The 21682-nt window shown below is 43.9% G+C and overlaps 2 protein-coding genes and 1 long non-coding RNA gene across 7 annotated transcripts in view; 1 reads left to right on the top strand and 2 right to left on the bottom strand.

Moving 5' to 3' along the window:
- Window positions 1-1548: 1548 nt before the first annotated feature.
- Window positions 1549-6900, bottom strand: hspb1 (heat shock protein, alpha-crystallin-related, 1). The gene is made up of 3 exons (XM_077011693.1): window positions 6413-6900; window positions 4746-4809; window positions 1549-2570 (listed from the first exon to the last, which is right to left on the bottom strand). The coding sequence occupies exons 1-3, from the start codon at window positions 6807-6809 to the stop codon at window positions 2402-2404; spliced, it is 630 nt and encodes a 209-aa protein (XP_076867808.1). The 5' UTR covers window positions 6810-6900; the 3' UTR covers window positions 1549-2401.
- Window positions 6901-8918: 2018 nt separating this feature from the next.
- Window positions 8919-21682, bottom strand: part of srrm3 (serine/arginine repetitive matrix 3) — a 78348-nt gene continuing 65584 nt past the window's right edge. Inside the window, exons 12-15 of one of the 3 annotated variants that reach the window (XR_013132286.1) lie at window positions 16265-16507; window positions 13366-13488; window positions 12358-12472; window positions 11265-11403 (exon numbers count right to left, since the gene is read on the bottom strand). Coding sequence is in view for 2 of the 3 variants with exons in the window: in XM_077011691.1 (XP_076867806.1) it covers window positions 11142-11403; window positions 13366-13488; window positions 16265-16507 (628 nt within the window). In the remaining variant the exon portion in view is untranslated. Of the gene's footprint in view, window positions 12473-13365; window positions 13489-16264; window positions 16508-21682 lie in introns of all 3 variants that reach the window. The other 2 variants (XM_077011691.1, XM_077011692.1) reach the window with 2 other exon arrangements.
- On the top strand, window positions 15523-16386 carry LOC143518858 (uncharacterized). Of its 3 annotated transcripts, none has more exons than XR_013132288.1 (3): window positions 15523-15754; window positions 16046-16072; window positions 16252-16386. It is a non-coding gene; the product is annotated as an uncharacterized LOC143518858 (long non-coding RNA). The 3 variants fall into 3 exon arrangements; XR_013132287.1 differs by having other exon boundaries at window positions 15523-15775; window positions 16046-16123; XR_013132289.1 differs by having other exon boundaries at window positions 16046-16130; window positions 16252-16384.

Genomic DNA, 21682 nt, shown 5'->3' with positions numbered 1-21682 from the left:
GACCTTCACAGGTGCACTCAAGCACACGCATATGGGTGCTCCAGTTGCAGGAAAAAATAATCCAAGCTATTGCTGTTAGCCTGTAACAACGTGCAGTGGTTCATTCAAGCAATAACTTTGTTTGTTTTTCTGCAACTGCTCAGTCCTGAGCTGTTCAGTCCTGAGCTGTTCAGTCCTGAGCTGTTTGGCCCTGAGTTGTTTGGCCCTGAGCTGTTTGGCCCTGAGCTGTTTGGCCCTGAGCTGTTCGGTCCTGGGCTGTTCGGTCCTGAGCTATTTGACTCTGAGCTGTTTGGTCCTGAGTTGTTCGGTCGTGAGCTGTTGCCTCATACGCTCTACATGAGCACTCAGAGGACTGAAAGTGCAGCAGTACTCCATCCAATTTTGCTGTTACTGGTCTCCATGGAAACTGGTGTACGCCAACAAGTCACACCCTGCTAAATCAGTATTCATGTTCGCATTCATATTCCATCCTCATTAAGAATAAGTACACTGAGGGTAATAAACAAGTGAACTAGACGTTTGGGACACTGGTAGTTGCGTAACTCTGGCAGGGTATCAGTGTAGTGCGGCAGTGAGATTCCTGAAACTGAACTTAAAGCTATACAGACTTTGTATTCATGTTGTAAAAACAGAAACTAGTATATAAATGATCCTGATGTGCTTTAGGATCACTGTTTATGGCAAAACGCCCAAGAAGGAGAAAAGCTTTGTACCACATTACATCACATCATTTTTGCTTTTAGCTGCCTTCTCTCACATCTCATCACTGTGTCTTCATTTCTCTGCTTAGAAATTAGCACTCGATTAGGCTGTTTGAGACTGAGGAGACAATCTTGCGACACAATCCCCTCCTCTCCCCTCTCCTCTCCTCTCCTCTTTCCACTCATCTCCTCTCCTCTTCCTTTCCTGTGTCCTCTTCTTTCTCTCATTTTTTTCTTCCTTTCCCTGCTCTTCTTCTCTCTCCTCCTTTTCCCTAATCTCCTCTCCTCTTTCTTTCCCCTCTCCTCTGCTTTTCATTTCCCCTCTCCTCTTCCTCTCTCCTCCTTAAATCCAGGCCATGTTTATGCTGTTTAATGCTGGGAGGGACTGGGGCTCTCTGTAGTCAATGCCTTACTTCTCAGAATGGTTATGCAACTGTGCTGTGGCCTTTGACAAGAACAGGGCAACAGTAGTAATTACTGTAAAGTCATTTCTGGGATACTTCAAAGTCCACAAACAATACTATGCCTTGAACAGGTTTTGAGATACTGCTAGGCAGCCATTGAAATATTTGAAATGGCTTTAAAATGTCTATTACTTACTAAAACAAGATCCTCTCACTCATCCTCTCTATGTTACTTTCACTTCAGTACATGATCTTTCTTGACCCAGCTGATGGCAAAGAATGAGTAAGCATCTATGTTAATCTGCTATAAAGAAAGCTAATGGAACTGCAGTTTCTCCAGTGTCTCCACACAGTGTAAAGCCATACAATATAATGCATTATACTGTGCTGATGTAAAGATTTGACTACATTATCTCCATCCTCTGAATAATAAATCAGAACAGTTGAAGTTAAAAGGTTTATTGAAAAGTTTATTGATTTCAAAATTGTAATAACAGCAAATGAGAAAATCAGTTTATTCGAAACAAAAATCTTCTAAAAGTAGCCCATGTCTAAAACATCACACAGCCAAAAACAAGCTTTGAGAGAATCTTTACGCAGTGAGAGATTTGATTCTCTGTGGCTGAAACCAAAATGGCTCCTTATTCTCATATACAGGTATGTATCACTACACTGGGTGTAGTCTGCCTGTGTAGTGTATTCCTGAACATGTACATTAACATGCTGTTTTGTATTGATGTTGTGAGGAGCATAAAGGGAAGGTCTGTGGATGGACTTCTCTTTTATGAGAGCGCAGAGGTGTGTGATTGATGTCAGGACTCCTGTGTTTCCAGGCATGCAAACTGCTTTCAGAGTGTGTCCAGGCTGAATCTGTGTGTGTGTGTGTGTATGCGTGCACACTCCATTATTCTATTGAAGTATGCATTTAAAACCGAAACAACATACGGCAGTGAAACATAGACGGATATACATAACCAGATTTGATTAATTACAGAAGAACAGATAAGATTGACACACAAAGAGACAGAGAGACAGAGTAAATGAAGGTCTAAATTCAAACTATCCATCTTGCCTGCTCCTTGTAAGCCTCTGTATATGCCTCCCAGAACATGCACAGGAATTGCAGAGATTAGAGCATGCAACATCTACAGATGAGTTCTCAGAGTGTTTATTACTGTCCAATACTTAAGCAGAGTGCCAGAGGGTGTAACTCTTGATAGCACACATCACGTGCAAACCATGCATGTTGTGTCTCTGTGTGCCTCGTCTGTGTTACAGCGATGTCCTTCCTCCCTGTCACTTCGTGTCGGCGGGCTTCTTGGCGGGCACGACGCTGGTGGCGCTCACGGGGATGGTGATCTCTGAGGTTTGGATGGCGGGCTTGGGGAGCGGCGCCTCCACGGTCAGGACACCTTCAGGCGAGAGGGAGGAGGTGATCTTCTCCATGTCAGCGCCGGGGGGCAGTCTGCGCAACATGGGACAGAGGGAGAGTCGTTAGGAATTTGCCCCCAGTAGCGCAGGACCACAATCGAAGCCGCATAGACCTGCCAGGCTCAGGCCACCGGCTACCTGCAAAACCCGAGGACCGCCTCGGATGTGCTGGAGCTGGTGAATCCCCAACAGGCAGGAGTTTAGAAGGCCACATGAGGTGATATTTGGGCCAAGCAGAAAGCAGAAATCGATCTCATTTATTTAACGGGACGCGTTGCCGATCTCTAATGGGACTGTGGTAATATTGCTGTAGCATCAGTTTTCTTGACATATCGACAAGGCGCCTTCGGGCAGCAATCCAGTGTAATTATGTTAGAAAATAATAACCATAACCGGGCCGTTGTCTGATGCTGTGGATGAACTGGTGTGATGATGGGCATTAACCAGCATCTGTTTCATAGCCTTGGGGAAATGAACAAAGGAGGGCGTCCTCTAGGTGGCGACAGAGCTACTCGTTAGACTGGGGTGTGTGTTTAGAGGGGGAGGCAGGGGGGGCAATGGGAGTAGCTGTGAGAAAGAGAGCGAGAGAGAAAAGAAGAAGAAGAAATATGATATGATGAGGGAGAGAGAAGTGGGGAGTGGCGGAGTAAGGGAGCAGGCAGCAGCTGTAGACGATCTGCAGCGCATGTCTTTCGCTCTGCCCGCCCCTTTCCAGAGATTTGTGGGCTTGGGATGGGGATAAGACAGGGGAGAGAGCCAGGCTGTGTGGGTGGAGAGTGGAGGAGATGGGCTTCTGGAGCCTTCAAGGGTTTAGATGTAGGCTGCAGATTTTGCCCCAGGCCAAGGAATCGATGTATATGTGAAGTTTTCAATGAAAATGGTTGGAGACGGTGGAGAATTTGTGTATGTTATGTTTGACAGAATTGTGCAGTAATTCTTGGATACGTCTTGACTATCCACACATCATGGTATATACTCTCACCGGCCACTTTATTAGGTACACCTGTCCAACTCATGGACTCATTAACAAAAATGTCAAATCAGCCAATCACATGGCAGCAACTCAATGCATTTAAGCATATAGACATGGCCAAGACGATTTGCTGCAGTTCAAACCGAGCATCGGAATGGGGAAAAAAGGTAATTTAAGTGATTTTGAATGTGGCATGGTTGTTGGTGCCAGACGGGCTGGTCTGAGTATTTCAGAAACTGCTGATCTACTGGGATTTTCACGCACAACTATCTCCTAGGGTTTACAGAGAATGGTCCAAAAAAGAGAAAATATCCAGTGAGTGGCAGTTCTGTGGGTGCAAATGCCTTGTTGATGCCAGAGGTCAGAGGAGTATGGCCAGACTGGTTTGAGCTGATAGAACAGCAACAGCAACTCAAATAACCAGTGGTTACAACCAAGGCATGTAGAAGAGCATCTCTGAATGCACAACATGTCAAACCTTGAGGTGCCACTCCTGTCAGCTAAGAACAGGAAAGTGAGGCTACAGTTTGCACAGGCTCACCAAAATTTGACAAAAGAAGATTGGAAAAACGTTGCCTGGTCTGATGAGTCTTGATTTCTGCTGCGACATTTGGATGGTAGGGTCAGAATTTGGCAGCAACAACATGAAGGCATGGATCCATCCTGCTTGTATCAACAGTTCAGGCTGGTGGTGGTGGTGGTGCAATGGTGTTGGGGATATTTTCCTGGCACACTTTGGGCCCATTAATACCAATTGAGCATCGTGTCAATGCCACAGCCTACCTGAGTATTGTTGCTGACCATGTCCATCCCTTTATGACCACAGTGTACCCATCTTCTGATGGTTACTTCCAGCAGGATAACGCGCCATGTCATAAAGCGTGAATCATCTCAGACTGGTTTCTCGAACATGAGAATGAGTTCACTGTACTGAATGGCCTCCACAGTCACCAGATCTCAATAGAGCACCTTTGGGATGTGGTGGAACGGGTGATTCGCATCCTGAATGTGCTGCCAAAAAATCTGCAGCAGCTGCGTGATGCCATCATGTCAACATGGACCTCTGAGGAATGTTTCCAGAACCTTGCTGAATCTATGTCACAAACGATTAAGGCAGTTCTGAAGGCAAAAGTGGATCCAACCCAGGACTAGCAAGGTGTACGTAATAAAGTGCAACTGTATGAGTGTGAGTGTATATGCACAATAGTTATAGAGCAGCCTAGATACTTTACTCACGTGTACTTCCTGGTGAAGGACCTGGAGATGTAACCATGTTCATCCCTCCTCTCCTCATGTTTGCCTGTGGAGACCGATCACACAGAGGTTCATTTTTGGGCCCAATTGGACCTAAACCATTAACCACCATGCCTTTTTTAAAACTTTACTTTCAACCGAGACACCATTTGTAGACAGAGGGCTGACTGGCCATGAAAATTTTGTCTTGGGATCTTGGGAACTCAGTAGGGCATATAAACATACGCATAGCGTCTCCACCTATAGCACGTTTGTCTCCTCCACCAATCAAAAGTTGCTGTGTAGTGGGGGTCATGTCATATGCCTGTGCATCCGTCAGGCCCATGGTCTCAAAGCCAGCCTGGCAACTAACCCTGTGCTATGGCAACACGGTTGTGTGTTTTGACAACAGCTCCTATGATAACAGGCAACCATAAACCCCCCTGTGATCCCAGCAGGCCTGTGAGTCTGGTAGAGCGTTCTCATTCTCGCACACATCCTGGGTGTAAGGACCATCGGCATGAGTCACATTTATAATGGTCAATTTCAAGATGCAGGTCGTGATCAGGATAAAACGTTGTCAGAGATAACAGTCATGTTCTGCAACACCCCAGGTTAATGACATCGGAAGAGTTTCTTGGTTACATATTTGTCTACAAGTAGGTGGCATTTACATACATATGGCAAAGTCACCAATTTTGATCAAATGGCTTGGTCTGAGAAAGTGCATCCACAGGGTTAATGTCCAGAGTTATTTTCAAAGCAGGGTGGTTCATATAGTAGTGTTATGTAAGTCATGACTGATTGAGGGAGGTGTCTCCTTGTATCTCCTCTTCCTTGTTCCTGGAGCTAATCGTAAACATTCCAGGCATCCGCTTCCAATTCAGTTAGAAATCATTAAAGTTCGTTGTTCAGATGTAATGCAGAGCAAAACCACACACAAGGGACGATGAAGGAGATGTGAAAACACTGGATCTTCAGCACTCGTGCTTTGGAATCTGGTTCGGGAATGTCACGCCGTCCGGAACGGCTCACGTTGAGGGTCAGATCCAGACATCGCTCACTTCCTGTGGCTCAACGGCTGTTCCCTGACCAGCTGCTCAGGCTTGTCTGTCTCTAACATCTCAACAATGAAGACAGTTGGCTCACAGGTTGCTCATCATATCTCCCTTTCCTCCTCAGCACTGTGTCTCCAGTCACAACATGAGAGGAGTGGATTCAGGCTACCTCACTGTCTGCCTATGCCCTGCCTGTTTCACTTCCTTCCAGTATGATGTTTGATATGTGGGTGTGTTTCAGTAACTGGTCATTCTAGACACAAATGTGAAAAACACCTCATCTTTTACCTACACTTTGATTAGGCACATATGTTGTAAACTGCACATGCCTTGAAAAAAAGAAGAATCTGGATATTCTGATTCACATTTTATGTTTTAAGTAAGCCCTAATTCAGATGTGTCACACGGGCTGGCTACTCACACCACTCAGCTAAGAATGGCAAGCGTGTAAATGGAAAAACAGTCTAGCAGCCAATTGCAAGCTGCCATAATGACAGCTTGACTAAGTGTTGTACGACACAAAACAGCACCACAGTAGCTGGACTGAACTTTCAGCATGTGGTGAACAGAACCACACTCTCACTAATACAACAAACAAACAAACAAACTAACCAATGATCTCCACCACGCCATCCTTGGTCTTCACCGTGAGTTCCTCGGGAGCGAAGTGGTTGACGTCCAGGCTGACCTTCCAGCCATCCTGGGTCTGCTTGATCTCCGACATGCCCGTGCTGAGCTGGCGCGAGAGGGCACGGGCATAGGCAGCTGGGTGGGGCACGGCGGGCACCTGGGCAGCCAGCGGGTTGTGCATCAGGGAGGCCATCTCGCCGGTGATGCCCGATGGGCGCGTGTAGCCGGGCCAGTGGCTGCTGGGAAAGAGGGGCAGCTCCTCAGGGAAGGCTGGCATGCCGAAGGCCTGGTCGAACAGCCTGCTGCCCGGGTACCACTCACGGAACGGGTCCCAGGACGGCGTGCGGAGGAAGCTGAAGGGAATGCGCCGCTCAGCCATGGCTGCAGGTGGGTGTGGGAGAGTTTGTGTCTGACGCTGGACACCCTGGAGCTGGAACTCTGGAACTTTTCTGGAAAGTACCGCCCGCTTTGGGGGAAGCAGGCTTTTATAAGCCGGTCACTGCCCACCCTTGTCCACATGACACCCCCCCCCCCCCCACCCCAGCCCTATCAAAGCCCCCATCACACACTCCCGAACTTTCTCGCGACATCCCTCCTCACTGATATTTATAGAAGTGACTAGAATATCTATTCATGGCAGACCTAGCAGGAGAAAGGAATCTGAAGCAAAGTACAAGCTGACTAGTGTGTTTAACTCATTTAGTTACTCACACACACACACACACACACACACACACACACCCTTCCCCTCTGCATTACTAAACAACAAAGGAATCCAAGACAGGCACAACGCCAACTGAAGGTCAGTACATTGCTTTGTCTCTAAAAGGACAATCCATAGACAGCACTCTACAGACACCTATGGTACAATATGAGACCTGCTTCAAAAGTGCCATTCAGAATGTTCTGGAATGACAATGAACCCAGAGGTCATAACACAGCTGTTACACGGTGGACAAAAGGGTAGACAGGTGAATAAATATGAACTCACACACACACACACACACACACACACACTGCATACATTATACTTAGTCTGTACTTTTTTGCTTCAGTCTGCAAATCCACCTAAATAATGACCTTAAACTCACCCTACAAATTCCCACAATCTCTTTACAAATATGGCTGGTATTCTTAGATATCTTGATATTTTAGATATTGCCTTTTGCTGACTAGCTTTATTACAGTCTTTATTTTATGTGAATTAGTGTTTAAAATGTTTGTCAAATGAAGGATATCCCATATGTACGTACATATATGCATTTGATTATATATACATACAGACACACATAATATATAGATGCCTTGATTATGTACATACATATGGGATATCCATTTGACAAACATTTAAACACTAATTTACATAAAATTATTGGTGTACTATGTGCTGTGTTAATGTGTGTTTTGAGCTTGTGTGTCAATTCATACATGTGAGTGTGTATGGACATTATTAAGCCCTCAAGTAATATTCCAGCTCCCAGTTTCGAATCCTGTCACCAGGGGCAGTAATGGCCTGATGGTAGGGAACTAGTCTTGTGACCGGAGGGTCGTGGGTTCGATTCCCAAACCTGAGGCCATGACTGAGGTGCCCTTGAGCAAGGCACCTAACCCCAACTGCTCCCCGGGCGCCGGGCTAGGGCTGCCCACCGCTCTGGGCACGTGTGATCCACAGCCCCCTAGTAATCACTAGTGTGTGTGTGTGTGTTCTAACTGCACAGATGGGTAAAAAGCGGAGGACAAATTTTGATTGTGGTGAAAAATCACAATTGACAAAATATGGCACATTTGCATTTGTAATATGTGTAAGTGAAATATTGTAGCTATGTGGTGTGTGGACTGGGTTGGCTACGAGCACTCTTCCAGAGGACTGAGTTCTGCTCTTCGTGTGTGTGTGTGTGTGTGTGTGTGTGTGTGTGTGTGTGCGTGCGCGCGTGTTGTGTCTCAGAAGACTACATTTCTGCCTGTCACTTGTTCCTTTGTGCCCGTCACACAACATAAGCACTTGGTGTGAGACTACCGTGAACTGGTGGTAAATGCTTTATCCAAAAATAATCAAGACACATGAAAAAGGGAGAGTCCTAATAGAAATTAAAGAACTGGAGCTGTGTTATATTATTTCGTATGTCAGCTAAAGCCATTTTACAGACTAAACCCTCACAGGCTTTATAGGAACACGCCATGGAGGCAACACTTGAGAGAGTGTTAGTTCTAATTTTGAGAAGCAACACTGAGACAGGTCGGCATGCTCTGTCAAACTGTGAACAGAACTTATATAGGCCTACATCTTAAGGAGCGCGTCTGCTTTCGAGCCCGCAGACGCTCGAATATTCTAGACATTCTCTAACGTCATACACTCGAGGGAAAGCGAGACGACCAAATGATATATGCAAAAGCGCCCCCTGTGGTATAATGTAAAGTGCAGTCACTCCCATTCACCAGCAAAACGATATTCTTTACTTAAAACTATGACAAAACAAGCTGTTTTTGGTTTCCATTGGTATATACTTTATTTCCTGTATAGTTATAACTAGTACACTACATCTACAGACTTTTAGACAGTCCCGTGGTAAGCGCTGTGGCGTCTCTTTACCGGGTATTGGATCACATGGAGAACTCTGTGTTAGAGACACAGGCGACAGCGAGAGGGGAGGAAGACCGAGGGACATCCCTGATTGCATCATTGGCCCCTATGTCAGTCAGTCAAAGCATTACAGGGACGCTAACGTGGATATTTGGGCCAGATTTCTGACTAGTCCTAGACCGCTGGGTAGAGCTTTCCTTTAACAACTAGAGGCAAGCTTTTACCATAGAAGCTTGATAAAGATACATGACTCTTACTAATCTTAATGTGCAAAGGTTTTCAGGGAAATGTACCGCTACACAGGATGAGATGGCAAATATCCTGTGCCAGCACATAGAAACATAGTTAAACTTTCGTGTTTCACACAGGACCCCGCCGACTCGTGTAAGCGCAGCCAGTGTGAATCACTACTAATAAAAATATTGAGGGAATCGAGAGCTCAGAGTTACAGCGCGAGCTTGAACAGTTGATCACGCGCAGAGACGGCGGCACACGCGCACTGGTCAGTGTTCTCGCCCAGTACGTTCTGCTCGGAGAGAAACGTCTTCATAAGGTTGATCAACAGACCTTTGAGAGGAAGGCCGGGTGGAAACTAAATGATACAAGACATTTAAAATCACATTTCTTTCTAAGTTCATTTTTTTTAAATCCAAGATGCATTACTTCTAAAAATGACAGAACTGTTACTAAATACACAGTGAATGAATACACCATAAATTGTAAATAAATAAATTAATAAATAAATAAATACAGTTAAGGAAATAAATAGATTAGTACACATTTAAATAAATATGGTAAAAACGACGTGTGCATGTGTATTTTTGCAGCCTGGTCTCTGGTTTTCTACCTTTGGACGCCTACACAGGGGCAGGTACCGCAATGAGCAAAGATTATACTAACTGTACATAACTAACCAAATCGAATAATTCAAAGCTCTATGTGTATGCACGAATCACAGCCACAAAAGTGGGATAGTGACAAAATAATGCAGTTCTGAAAGGTGTCTGCCGAAGCAGAGCCGTCAACGAGACCCAAGAGCCGAACATTTACACCCGAGTCTATGTTACACCGGCTGGGCATTAGAAGCAGTAGCCCGCCCTCTGCGGCGTCATGCTAACATCTCCACTTCAGAAAGCTTTATGTAGTATAGGATATACAGTGCATAGTTTACAGCCAGAGCTCGCAGTTTAGCCGCCTCACGCGTCAACATCTCAGTATACATACAGTATAATACATTTTTTAAAAGAAAAGCACTCGGGCCGGTTTTCCGTTAACAAAACACGAGCTAAACGTGACGGTTTGTTCTCACTTTTGTTCGTGTGAGCACGACAGTCATTAGGGGGAAGATATTACTGAATCTCCCACGGAACGGGCTCCGTCCTCCGGCTGGTTATAGCCCCCCCTGCTGGATGGTTCTTCTCCCTGCTCTTCGTAAGCTTTCTGTCACTTCTGCTGACCGTTTTGGTTATTTCTGCCGCATGGAAGATTTTTTTAAAAGTGCTTTTCTTTGTTTTGTTCTCCTGGCTTCTGCAATCCGGGGGACAGTCCTATTGTGTCGGCTTGCAACATTGGCTTTACTGCATACAGTGATGCTGACAGCATCGCTATTCTCATGAATTCATGAAGGAATAATGCTTCTGTGCTATTCTTACCAGATAGTTTTCCTAAGACTTTGAAACTGCTGGAAGTTCTGCTTGAATTTAATTGAATCCAAAGGAGCAGTCCCACTTTAACAGTTCCCACTTTCAGCAAAAAAGTATGGGCTGTATTTGAACATTTTCTGGCATATACTAAAATCCACTTATCCTAAAAGATTGGATAATTCCAATTGTTGAATTCTCTCTCCGTTTCTCTCTCACTTACTCACTCACACACACACACACACTCTCTCTCTCACAAAACAATATAAATCAAAATATAATAACAGGTATAATGCTGACTGGAGTGATCGTGACATCAATTAAAACATAATACCGTTTTAGTTTCAATAATGACTTTTGTAAAAGATAAATATTAAAGTAATTGCCTTATTTGGATTTGTTATTTTGTTTTCCATCCATCCATCCATCCATCCATCCATCCATCCATCCATCCCATTCTTCTTCTTTGCATCCACTGGTTCCTCACTCCTCAGAAGCCAGGGCTCTCATAGCTGCTGTGACTGTAGTAGCTGCGTGCTTGGCTGGGGCTGCGGGAGCCGCTCCGGTTCCGGCTCCGGCTCCGGCTTTTACTTCTGCTGTGGCTCCTGCTCCGGCTGCCGCTCCGGCTCCGGCTGTAGCTGGTGTAGCTGGCGTAGCTGTGGCTGCGGCTGCGGCTGGACCTGCTGTAGCTGCTCGCTGAGCTGGAGGAGGAGGGGCTTGGCCTGTAGTACGGGATTGGCCGCTTGCGCGCGCTAGAGGAAGAACAGAATAAAGAGAGACTAATTAGCCATCGCATGCCTAATGTGCACACATGGATTTGCATTGATATTGTTGATAACCTAGATGGTTAACACGGGCACTGTTAGAAGGAGCGGTAGTGTCATTAGTTTCTGCAGGAAGAGTGAAAGGAATAAATGAGAATTGTTGCTCGGGTTAGTCCGTGTTAATGGATATATCCCCTTCAGTGCATACATAGACCCTTCCTTAGTGAATTCGGTATGCTCAGACAACACACACGTACACGCGTGCGTGCGCGCGCACACACACACACACACACACACACACACACACACACACACACACACACACACACACACACCATCACCCCAAAGCACCCACACTGCTTGTGTACTGCAACCTGAGGTGTTCTCCGGCACAGACTGAAATCTGTAAGAGTGAGTGAGAGAGACAGAGCGACCTGTGGGTGACTGAGGTTATCAAGAGGCTTTTGCTCACACAGTTCAAGACTATTAGTCATGTAATCATCCACATGACAACCACATGAAGGTCACATGACAACTACATGAAGGTCACATGACATCCACATGAAAGTCACTGTTTTGCTCTGTATTTCTGTACCTTTTGATTTTGATTCGATCAACCGTTCAATACGCTTGACCTTGTGTATTTAAACTTTGGTTACACTATGCAAAATATTTGCAGGCAACACGTTTGCTATGCAATACATTATATAAACTGTCTAAGAGAAAAAAGAGACAGAAATATGCAGGATGTATCACAAAATATACTGTGCACATTCACAAAACCTCTTGATGTCACCTTTGTCAATTAACCATGTTGGTAAATTAGTGTTGGCAGGATGGCAGTAGTCATTACAGTGCATTTATTAGAGAAAGGCAGACAGAAGGGGTTAGGATGCAGGAGAGAGCCACTCTAGGGACACTGCCGTATGCTTGCTGCTTCACCAAACTCCTTCCCGGGGAGATGAGGCCTACGAGAGTTCTTCTGCTCGGCAACAGTTACCACGGTAACCCTGAGTTCAGCGCGCCAACATTCCGACGTCTGATGACTGCCAAGGACCTTTGAGCAGGAGTGAAAGAATGAGCTCACCAAAATGATCTACTCTGGAAACACATTTGACAAACCCCCGATGGATGTGTGCTGCTGTACCTTGTAGAGTTTGTGTACCTTGATAGGAAGTTAAAGGAAAAAAAACATTTGCGTACTTTATAATGTGGATGGCAATTTTGGTAATTTAGCTGTCATTTCCTCATATCACAAAAGAGAAAAAAACCCAACACTCATGTATTTTTCATTTGCTTACTCTGGTGCTGTAGATGTAAAGGCCTAAACAGTTTGAAAGCTTGCAATAAACACAATGGCCACTAGATGTCAGTGTTAGACAGTACCTGTGTTTGTTTTATTATACCATACTTTATTATGTGAATAACTCGCTGTCACGGTGAGGCGGCCCCCTACCGGTCGCCTCCGTCCACAGCGGCTGTGTTGTTGTTGTTTTGTGATGTCGTGTACGCCCCTCAGGTGGGCGGAGCCCGTGATCCGTTCCCACCTGATGGTCGTTTGTCTGTCTATATATGTCTTGTCGTCATACCAGTTGACCGCTGGTCATTATATCCTTAATTTGGAGATAGTGCACGGGTTTTAGGTTTGCACACTTTCTATTAAACCATCATTTTTCCCTGAGACTTGGTGTGATCGCTTCCTTTTCGTTGCTCACCCCCGCCCGTCACACTCGCATTCATTTAGAAGACTCTGAATTTTTCTCGAGGTATTGAGCTATACTAAACATTTCATTTCACATGAATAAAACCTTTTTTTTGCTTTCAATGAACACAATACAATATATAAACTTGAGGAGTCAGATTGTGACTCAGAAGGCTGTAATTACCCTGGTTCTTGTGTTTTTAGTGCAGCAGGAGGTGTGAGGTGGAGGTGGAGGGCTGGAGGTATACCTGGTAATTCTGCGGGCCTCCATGAAACTGGGAGAGTCTCTCCTCCTCTTACGGATGGGAGAGTAACTACGGGAACGGCGGCGAGCTCTCTCAGCATCAGAATAGTGCGGATTATCCCTCTCCCTGCAGGAACAAACAAGAGAGGTTATGTTCACAAATGTGTGTGTGTGTGTGTGTGTGTTTCTTGCAAAAAGGTAATAGTGGGTCTTTATGAATGTCTACTGCATAAAATATTTTTAAATTGTTTGGCAGAAGAAAAGATGTCAAATAGCGGGTGTTCTAGGTAGCAATGTTGCTGCACCACTGTTTGATAGGCAGATGGAGAGGAGACTAGTGCTAGTGTTTGCCTGTTAGTCCTATAATTTAGCTTACATTGATGGCAGTAGAAGTCAATAAATAAAACTACAAGATAAATACAATTACGTAAAAACAAGCACTTAACATCACTCATGTCAGAGACATAACGAATGCTTGTTCAATTCACTTTAGACTTGTTCAGTGTTCACTCTTGTGAGCAGAGACTCTGTCATTATTGCTTCCCTTAACCGCTTCTGTAATTTACAAACGTTGGCCACGTTAGCACTGCAACAGGTCACAGGCAAGACTGGCAGGCAACATACCAAGAAAAGGCAATGATCATTATGCCATTTTCTTTCAGAAAACTTCTGGCCACGATGCAGAAAGGTTATATTAGAAGGTTGACTAACACTTCACACAGTAGAGGTCTGCACCCGTCAGAATATCTTGCGATACAGAATTTAATTGTTATTGGCGGGAGCAAGAGTTTAATTAGTCCAGGTGATGCGGGAGCGGGACCACATATACATGTAGAAAAATCCCGCAAATTAATAATAGTCTAGAACATTATAATAATAACAACGCAATGATTTCCACGCATAAGGAACAGGACGAAAACAACTAATCATTCAGTAAGTAAGCAATAAACTAATTCAAAATATTGGCTAAGCAACTGATCACATGAACATGAAGTGTGCGTCATTTTGTCATTTTGATACAGAAATGGCAGAGACTGTAGACGGTCAACCAGTTTCAGCTGTGGAAAATTCAGTTAAAACAGGCGAATACACCACAATTAAGCCAACTACAGGAAAGTCTGATGTATGGAAGTCATATTCCATTGTAATTAATGGAGTTGGAAATCGTCTACCATTTGCTTGTTGTGATAGATGTCAGAAAGTGTTGGTGTACACCTGACGGCATGTGTTTGGACTGTGGTAAGAAATGGGACAGCGCGATCCATCAATATATAACTGTTTTAATAAATACATAAGAAAATTTCAAGTACTAAATCGAATTAATTCAATTCATATTAGGATTGCGGGCGGGGGCGACAGAAATGTGTATGTGGCGGGCGGGTGCAGGATTAAAACAAGCGATTTTTTGGCCGGTGCGGGCGGGAGCGGGACTAAAACAAGCGGGAGCGGGATTAAAAAAGCAGTCCCGCGCAGACCTCTACCACACAGCGCCACTGATTAAATACCGGATGATATGATGATTGGTACTGATGGCTAAATCTGAAAAAAAGAACCATCAATAATAGTAGCCTGACGAATCATCATAAGCAGATCTGCAAATGAATATAAGTGTACAACAATATTAGCTCCTACCTACCGTACAGCAACCACATGTGTAGGTCTGATTTAACAGTGCCTATCCATACAGAAAACCACCAGCACAGAGCTGGGCAAAAATATATATTTTTTGTTCTTGTAAATATCAAAAGGCATCTCCCTGTGTATGTAACATTTATATGTCTAATAATGTGTAATTCTGACTCTTCCCACTCCCAACAATACTCACAAAACCTAAAACCTCCATTGTCCTACTCCACCTCAGTCATTTTCAAGCCCTGGTTACGGCCTTAATTGATACACCTACCTCTACTTTTATTAAAATACTTCTGCTGTCTCAAAAGATACAGATACAAATGCGGCCTCTTTACACATCCTTTGTGTGTTTTTGTGTGCGCAGATGGAATGTCCAAATGTCTCCACAATAAAAGGAATCATGCCGGTTTCATTAGTTTCGTGTTGAAACTTTTACATAACAGATTAACACAGCACTGAGCTCTCTTCACAGCAATGTAATAAGTACAGTAATATATTGTTACTGTCATGTGGTCCTGCCTCCCCCCTGTCAGTCTTGTCTTTTGTTTTGTTCTCTGTGTGTTTTGAGTGTCTTTTATTTTGACGTTTCCTAGTTGTCTCTGTTTTCACACCCCTGCCGTGTTCTCTGCCCCTCGTTATCACTTTCAGGTGTGTCTTGTTGTGTTCCTTGTTTAGTCAGTGCATTTAAGTCCTGTGTTTGGTCTCTGTGGTTGTGGGTTATTGTATTTTGTCCGTGGAATGATTCAGTCTATGTTCTAGTCGTGAGTAGTGGTTTTTGTTAGGTTAGTTCATGCTCTTTGTGTCCTTTTGTGTTTACTCTCTTGTCATCTTTGGTCTTTGTATGAGTTGTACCTTTTTGTGTTAGTCATTTATATTAAAACTTCCTATATCTGCATCTGCGTCCTACCTGCCCAGCCTTGTTCGTTACAGTTACATTAATAAATCCTATAAAAATAGTATTCTAAATGTAGTGTGTTGTTTATCCACTTTCTGCACATGCCACCAAACCTTCCAGTAACACATGCGTATGTGTGTTTTATTGTCTTTTTCAGGACCAATCTACTAAATTTACCACAAAGGTATGAAAATCTGCAGGTCCTCATTAGTGAACTCTGTGGCATGTTACTAAAGTATGTGGTGCGTTTATGCATACACTTAAAGGTTTAAAAACATAATTACGTATGCATGGATTTCCCTTCTTCAAAACCCATATTTGTATTATGATTTTCCCTTTTTTAACCCACTGGATATGCTTCAGAGAGAGTGTGCACCTGGAGTTGTTCTGGCGTGTATGTGGGGACTTGGCTTTGCTGGGTCCGTGCTCTCTGGAGCAGGAGCGGGAAGAGGACTGGCCGCTGCTGCCGGAGCTGCTCCTCTGACGCAGACCCCCGTGGGATTTGTTCTTCTTCCGACCAGACGCGTGTCTGTGCCGGGCCGGAGACGCAGACGTGCTGCGGTGTCGTTTTGAGCCCCTCCCACGGTGGTGCCTCTTTGACGAATGAGACCCCTTCGCTCTAGTAGGAAAGAGAAGAATGAGAGAGCGCTGAAAGAGGTATCTTAACATGTGGCCACCAACAGGTATCTTAACATGTGGCCACCAGCTGAATCTCTGTAAATAAAGAGTATTGTTGGAGCGTTCCGCATTTGAGTAATTGTTGTAGTCCCAACTGATGGTGCATCGTGCATTTATTGCTTATAACTAATAAATATAACATGATATAAGCCACACAACAATAACAATATACCACCATCTGTATGAAAGTAAATAATTACAATAAAATAATCGTATCTATGTCCATTTTATTATTACTTTTTTATATAATAAATCTACTGTCTAACTAAAAAACCTTAAGTGTAAATATACTTAAACATAGCACTTAATTCAATTTTAAAGATCCAAAAGATTTTTAACAACGAATTGCACAAAAATGCTGCTAAAATTGACATGTTACTATAGTGCTTTAAATAGGAGTTTAAACCATGTAAAGATAAACTACGAGCTCTGTGTATGTGTATTTGACCAGAGCTGTATTCTGACAGAATTTTCATGATTGACTCAATAAACTCCTTTTTACAAAAATACATAAGGGACTTTTAGGTCTTAGAACTAGACATGTAACTTAGAGACAATATAACACAAACAATAAAAGAGATAAGAGACCTTGATAACTTTGTGAGGTTATGAGAGGTAGCCTACTTAAATTATTTGCACCTTATGAAAACCCTTTTCTTAGAGACATGACGTCTAAAAAAAAAAATAAAACTATAGCACAGTCCATAGTTACATTATGATTAAAGACCAACTTCTGAACTGGATATTCTACCAGGAAATATCTGCTGGTCTTGTTTAGTCTTTTCTCTACAGTGAATGTTTTGGCTCTTCTTATAGGATCATCTTCATCAGCAGACATTTCTCAGACTCTTCTAAGTCTCCACTTCTCTGTAATGTTTCATCCAGGTCTATTACTACGTTGTTAATCTGTGGGTTTGTTGCCTTATTGTGGAAGTATTATTTGTACCATCTACTCCAGCCTTGTTCTGTAAGATACTGCACTTGCTGCCACATCTTATGTCCATGTAGGTCTTCTCTTATGTCCATGTAGGTCTTCTCTTATGTCCATGGATGTCTTCTCTTATGTCCATGTAGGTCTTCTCTTATGTCCATGTAGGTCTTCTCTTATGTCCATGGATGTCTTCTCTTATGTCCATGTAGGTCTTCTCTTATGTCCATGTAGATCTTCTCTTTATGTCCATGTAGGTCTTCTCTTATGTCCATGTAGGTCTTCTCTTATGTCCATGTAGGTCTTCTCTTATGTCCTTGGATGTCTTCTCTTTCTGTCCATGTAGGTCTTCTCTTATGTCCATGTAGGTCTTCTCTTATGTCCATGTAGGTCTTCTCTTATGTCCATGTAGATCTTCTCTTTATGTCCATGTAGGTCTTCTCTTATGTCCATGTAGGTCTTCTCTTATGTCCATGTAGGTCTTCTCTTATGTCCATGGATGTCTTCTCTTATGTCCATGTAGGTCTTCTCTTTTGTCCATGTAGGTCTTCTCTTATGTCCATGTAGGTCTTCTCTTATGTCCATGTAGGTCTTCTCTTATGTCCATGGATGTCTTCTCTTTTGTCCATGGACGTCTTCTCTTATGTCCATGGACGTCTTCTCTTTATGTCCATGGATGTCTTCTCTTATGTCCATGGATGTCTTCTCTTATGTCCATGGATGTCTTCTCTTTATGTCCATGGACGTCTTCTCTTTTGTCCATGGACGTCTTCTCTTTTGTCCATGGACGTCTTCTCTTTTGTCATGTAGGTCCATAATCGTCTTCTCTTTCAGATCTGCTAGGTGAAGACAAGGCTGTGGGGGATTTCCTGGTTGTCAGATGATTAGCAGTGAGTGGTTCCAGACTACTCGAGATGTTTATGTTATTAATAGAATACAACTTTAACTGTAGCCAGGGCTTCACAAATGAAGATCTGTGGTGATGTATTCCTGAGTCTACCTGAGGAGGGCAGCAGAGAGGCATTGAACACATGCCTCCTGCATGTCTGGCATGAGGTGCATTCGTGATGAACTCGCACTGCTTTTCTGTAACAAACGTAATGAGCCATATCTTTGTTAAACTTTTGCAAGGACCATCCAATAATGTCAGTGTTTCACACTTAAGTTGTCACTTAAAGTAATATTAATTAATGCATGCATCAGCTGACATGTCTTCTCAGTATGACTAATGAGTAGAAGTGGTTTTCTACTTTGTTCAGTCAAAAAGGTCCATCCCACTATACGTAAATGGCAGTGTAAGTTGGTAGATCACTCATTCTCTGACCTTCTACAATCTCTCTAAGCCTCCAACAAATCACACAATGATGACAGTAAGTTGCAACTTGTTTGCTTAATCCAGATCTACAACAGTCATAAGATCCAGCAGCTGTCTGACTGATGGTAAAGCCTGTAACCCTGATGTGTGACCTTTTCATAGTGAGGGCCAAATTAGTGCTCTGTTATCCCTTGATGCCTGTAGGGTGCTTGAATTAGTTAGGGGAGGTTGAGTGACCGAGACTCCCTCCTTGACTCCTTATACTTTAATTATGCTTGACGTTTACAGTTTCTGATAAGTTGCTCAGTACTTTGCCTTTCACTCACTGTCAGGGGCGGACTGGCATACATTGCTACCGGGGATTTCCCCGGTGGGCCGATGGGTTAGTGGGCCGGTGGGCCGCTGGCCGCCGGTGGTTTAACTCAGCCTGTGGAGGAGCCACTGCCGCGCACTGCGGTCCCGGCCCGTAGTCACGCTGCTGTTTAACGGTGTCTATTACCTCCCCCGCTCCAGTCAGGCAAACCTGCTCAGCGCGGCCGCGGTCTGAGCCTGTAAACACATGAACGAGTTGGACCGGACTGGGCCAGCTGGTGCGGGCTGACAGTATGCAGCGGAGATCAGAAAAAAACCAACTTGTCCCAGAAAATATGGGCCGGACTACGAAAACATACAGCAGTTTAAATTGTAGATAACATGTTATTTTAAATGTACTGCTGTCGCCTCTGCAACTGCAATTACCTTAACACGGTTAACACGGACGCAAGTGGCGGTCTTCAAGGCAGAGCACTGTGCACTGTTTTTTTTAAAGCTATTGAAATTCTTAGATTAAAACTAACCACCACAAATAGGTAAGAGGAAGAAATACCCACGTTAGAGTTGTAGGTTGTTCTTTAGGATGCACTTTGCGTAAAACAAATTGTTTGGTGGTCTTATGGTGGACTATTTAACAACTTGTTTGGTGGTCTTATGGTGGACTATTTAAAAGCCACTATGTGGCTTTGTAATCATATTATTGCTGGAATTAATATTGTCCATATGACAATAAACGCCGTCATATACACTACATGCCATGTATAGATTCATATACAGTATACACACACACACACACACATACATATATATATATATATATATATATATATATATATATATATATATATATATATATATTTTTTTTAGTGGGCCAGTCTGTCAGGAACTCCCGGGCCACTTTTTCTCCCCAGTCCGCCCCTGCTCACTGTTGAGAGGGCCTTTAATTTGCTTTTCGTAACACAGCATAGGAGATTGTGTTAGGAGTTCTGCTGCGCTGATGGCCTGAAACCAGGATGAATGACTGAATGCCTTCAAGGCTTTGTTCTGTGGTCTTTGGGTCTTCGACCTGAACCATTTCCCTCTGGGTTTCTACTTCCATTTCCCACAGAAACCTGGGAACAGTGAATCAAATTTGAGGCATCGTCTGCTGGCTTTTCATCTGTTGAAACATACAACCACTGCTTGGAGCTGGAACCATGGTGGACTTTGGATTTGCTACATGGGTGTGTAAGCATCATGCATCATCATTTACGCATGCTGAGGACACTTCTGCCCACAAGAACTCCTGTACAGTTGAGTAACCTAGTTCCTTGAGTGTACTGCTCACAGTGACCCAGACTACTGCTGCTGTTAGTTTAGCCTCGGTATAGATGTAGCCTTCATCAGACACAAGCCGTTACTGAAAATAATATGAATTTCTTCTTCAGTTCCAGATAGGAGCATTGTCTATATCTGGCACAGCTGTCTGAGAAGTGAGAAACTTTTAATCACCTACATCAGCTGGCAAGTAGCATTGAGCTATCTTTTCCAAATGAGGAAGTTCAGCTGGCTATTTCTTCTACCATGGCTTCAGTTTCTCTGGCAATTGGTCAGCCAAACCAGCCAAATACTTTGGTGATACTTTCCCTTGGGATTCTTTTCTCATCGAGCGTATATGGAGCCACAGAGTCCGGTAGATCTTAATGGAAGTGACAGATGTCAGCATGTCGCAAGATATTGGCTGGTCTTTTGGTGCAACTTTGCGGCGGATTCCTGACTGAGCTTCTTTGTTTTGACGAGGCTCCCATGTTCTGATGAAAGGATACAGTAGGACAGCACAGTAGTCATTTGACACAAATATATGAAGGTGAAGACCACCTTTTCCACAGGAGGTACTTTGTCTGCAGTGTACCTTTCCAATCAGTGTTATTGCAGTTAGATGACTTATCATTTGGCTGTATGTGATCCTAGTTTACAGGTATGCAATCTTTTGTGTAATAAGGAGAGAGTTTCATATGCACTGTAGAATTCAACTCTTACACAGAGACCAGACGCGTTTTCATTTCTTAAATTAAGTGTCATTTTTACTGGATAAGCAGCCACCTGAAGATTATTATTTACATTGTGTTCAATGAATGCTGTGCTGCTCATTCGACACCTGCAGTGGTATCACGGCAGTGCCAACTGACTGACCTGCAGTGGTACCAGTGCCAACTGACTGACCTGCAGTGGTATCAGTGCCAACTGTCTGACCTGCAGTGGTACCAGTGCCAACTGACTGACCTGCAGTGGTACCAGTGCCAACTGTCTGGCCTGCAGTGGTACCAGTGCCAACTGTCTGACCTGCAGTGGTACCAGTGCCAACTGACTGACCTGCAGTGGTACCAGTGCCAACTGTCTGACCTGCAGTGGTACCAGTGCCAACTGTCTGACCTGCAGTGGTGACATTAAGCGACACTGCAGCGGTAGTTTCAGTTACGCTGTGTGTTGCACTGGATTTTTCTGTTTGCAATTTCCATGTAGAAACGTTTCCTTGTAGAAGTCCCGCATGTGCCGATAGTGACATTCTCTTGCACCATGAC

Source organism: Brachyhypopomus gauderio, chromosome 7 (assembly GCF_052324685.1).
Source record: "Brachyhypopomus gauderio isolate BG-103 chromosome 7, BGAUD_0.2, whole genome shotgun sequence".
Classification (NCBI taxonomy): Eukaryota; Metazoa; Chordata; class Actinopteri; order Gymnotiformes; family Hypopomidae; genus Brachyhypopomus; species Brachyhypopomus gauderio.
The sequence above is the reverse complement of the archived record's forward strand: the minus strand, read 5'-3'. Positions and strand labels throughout refer to the sequence as shown.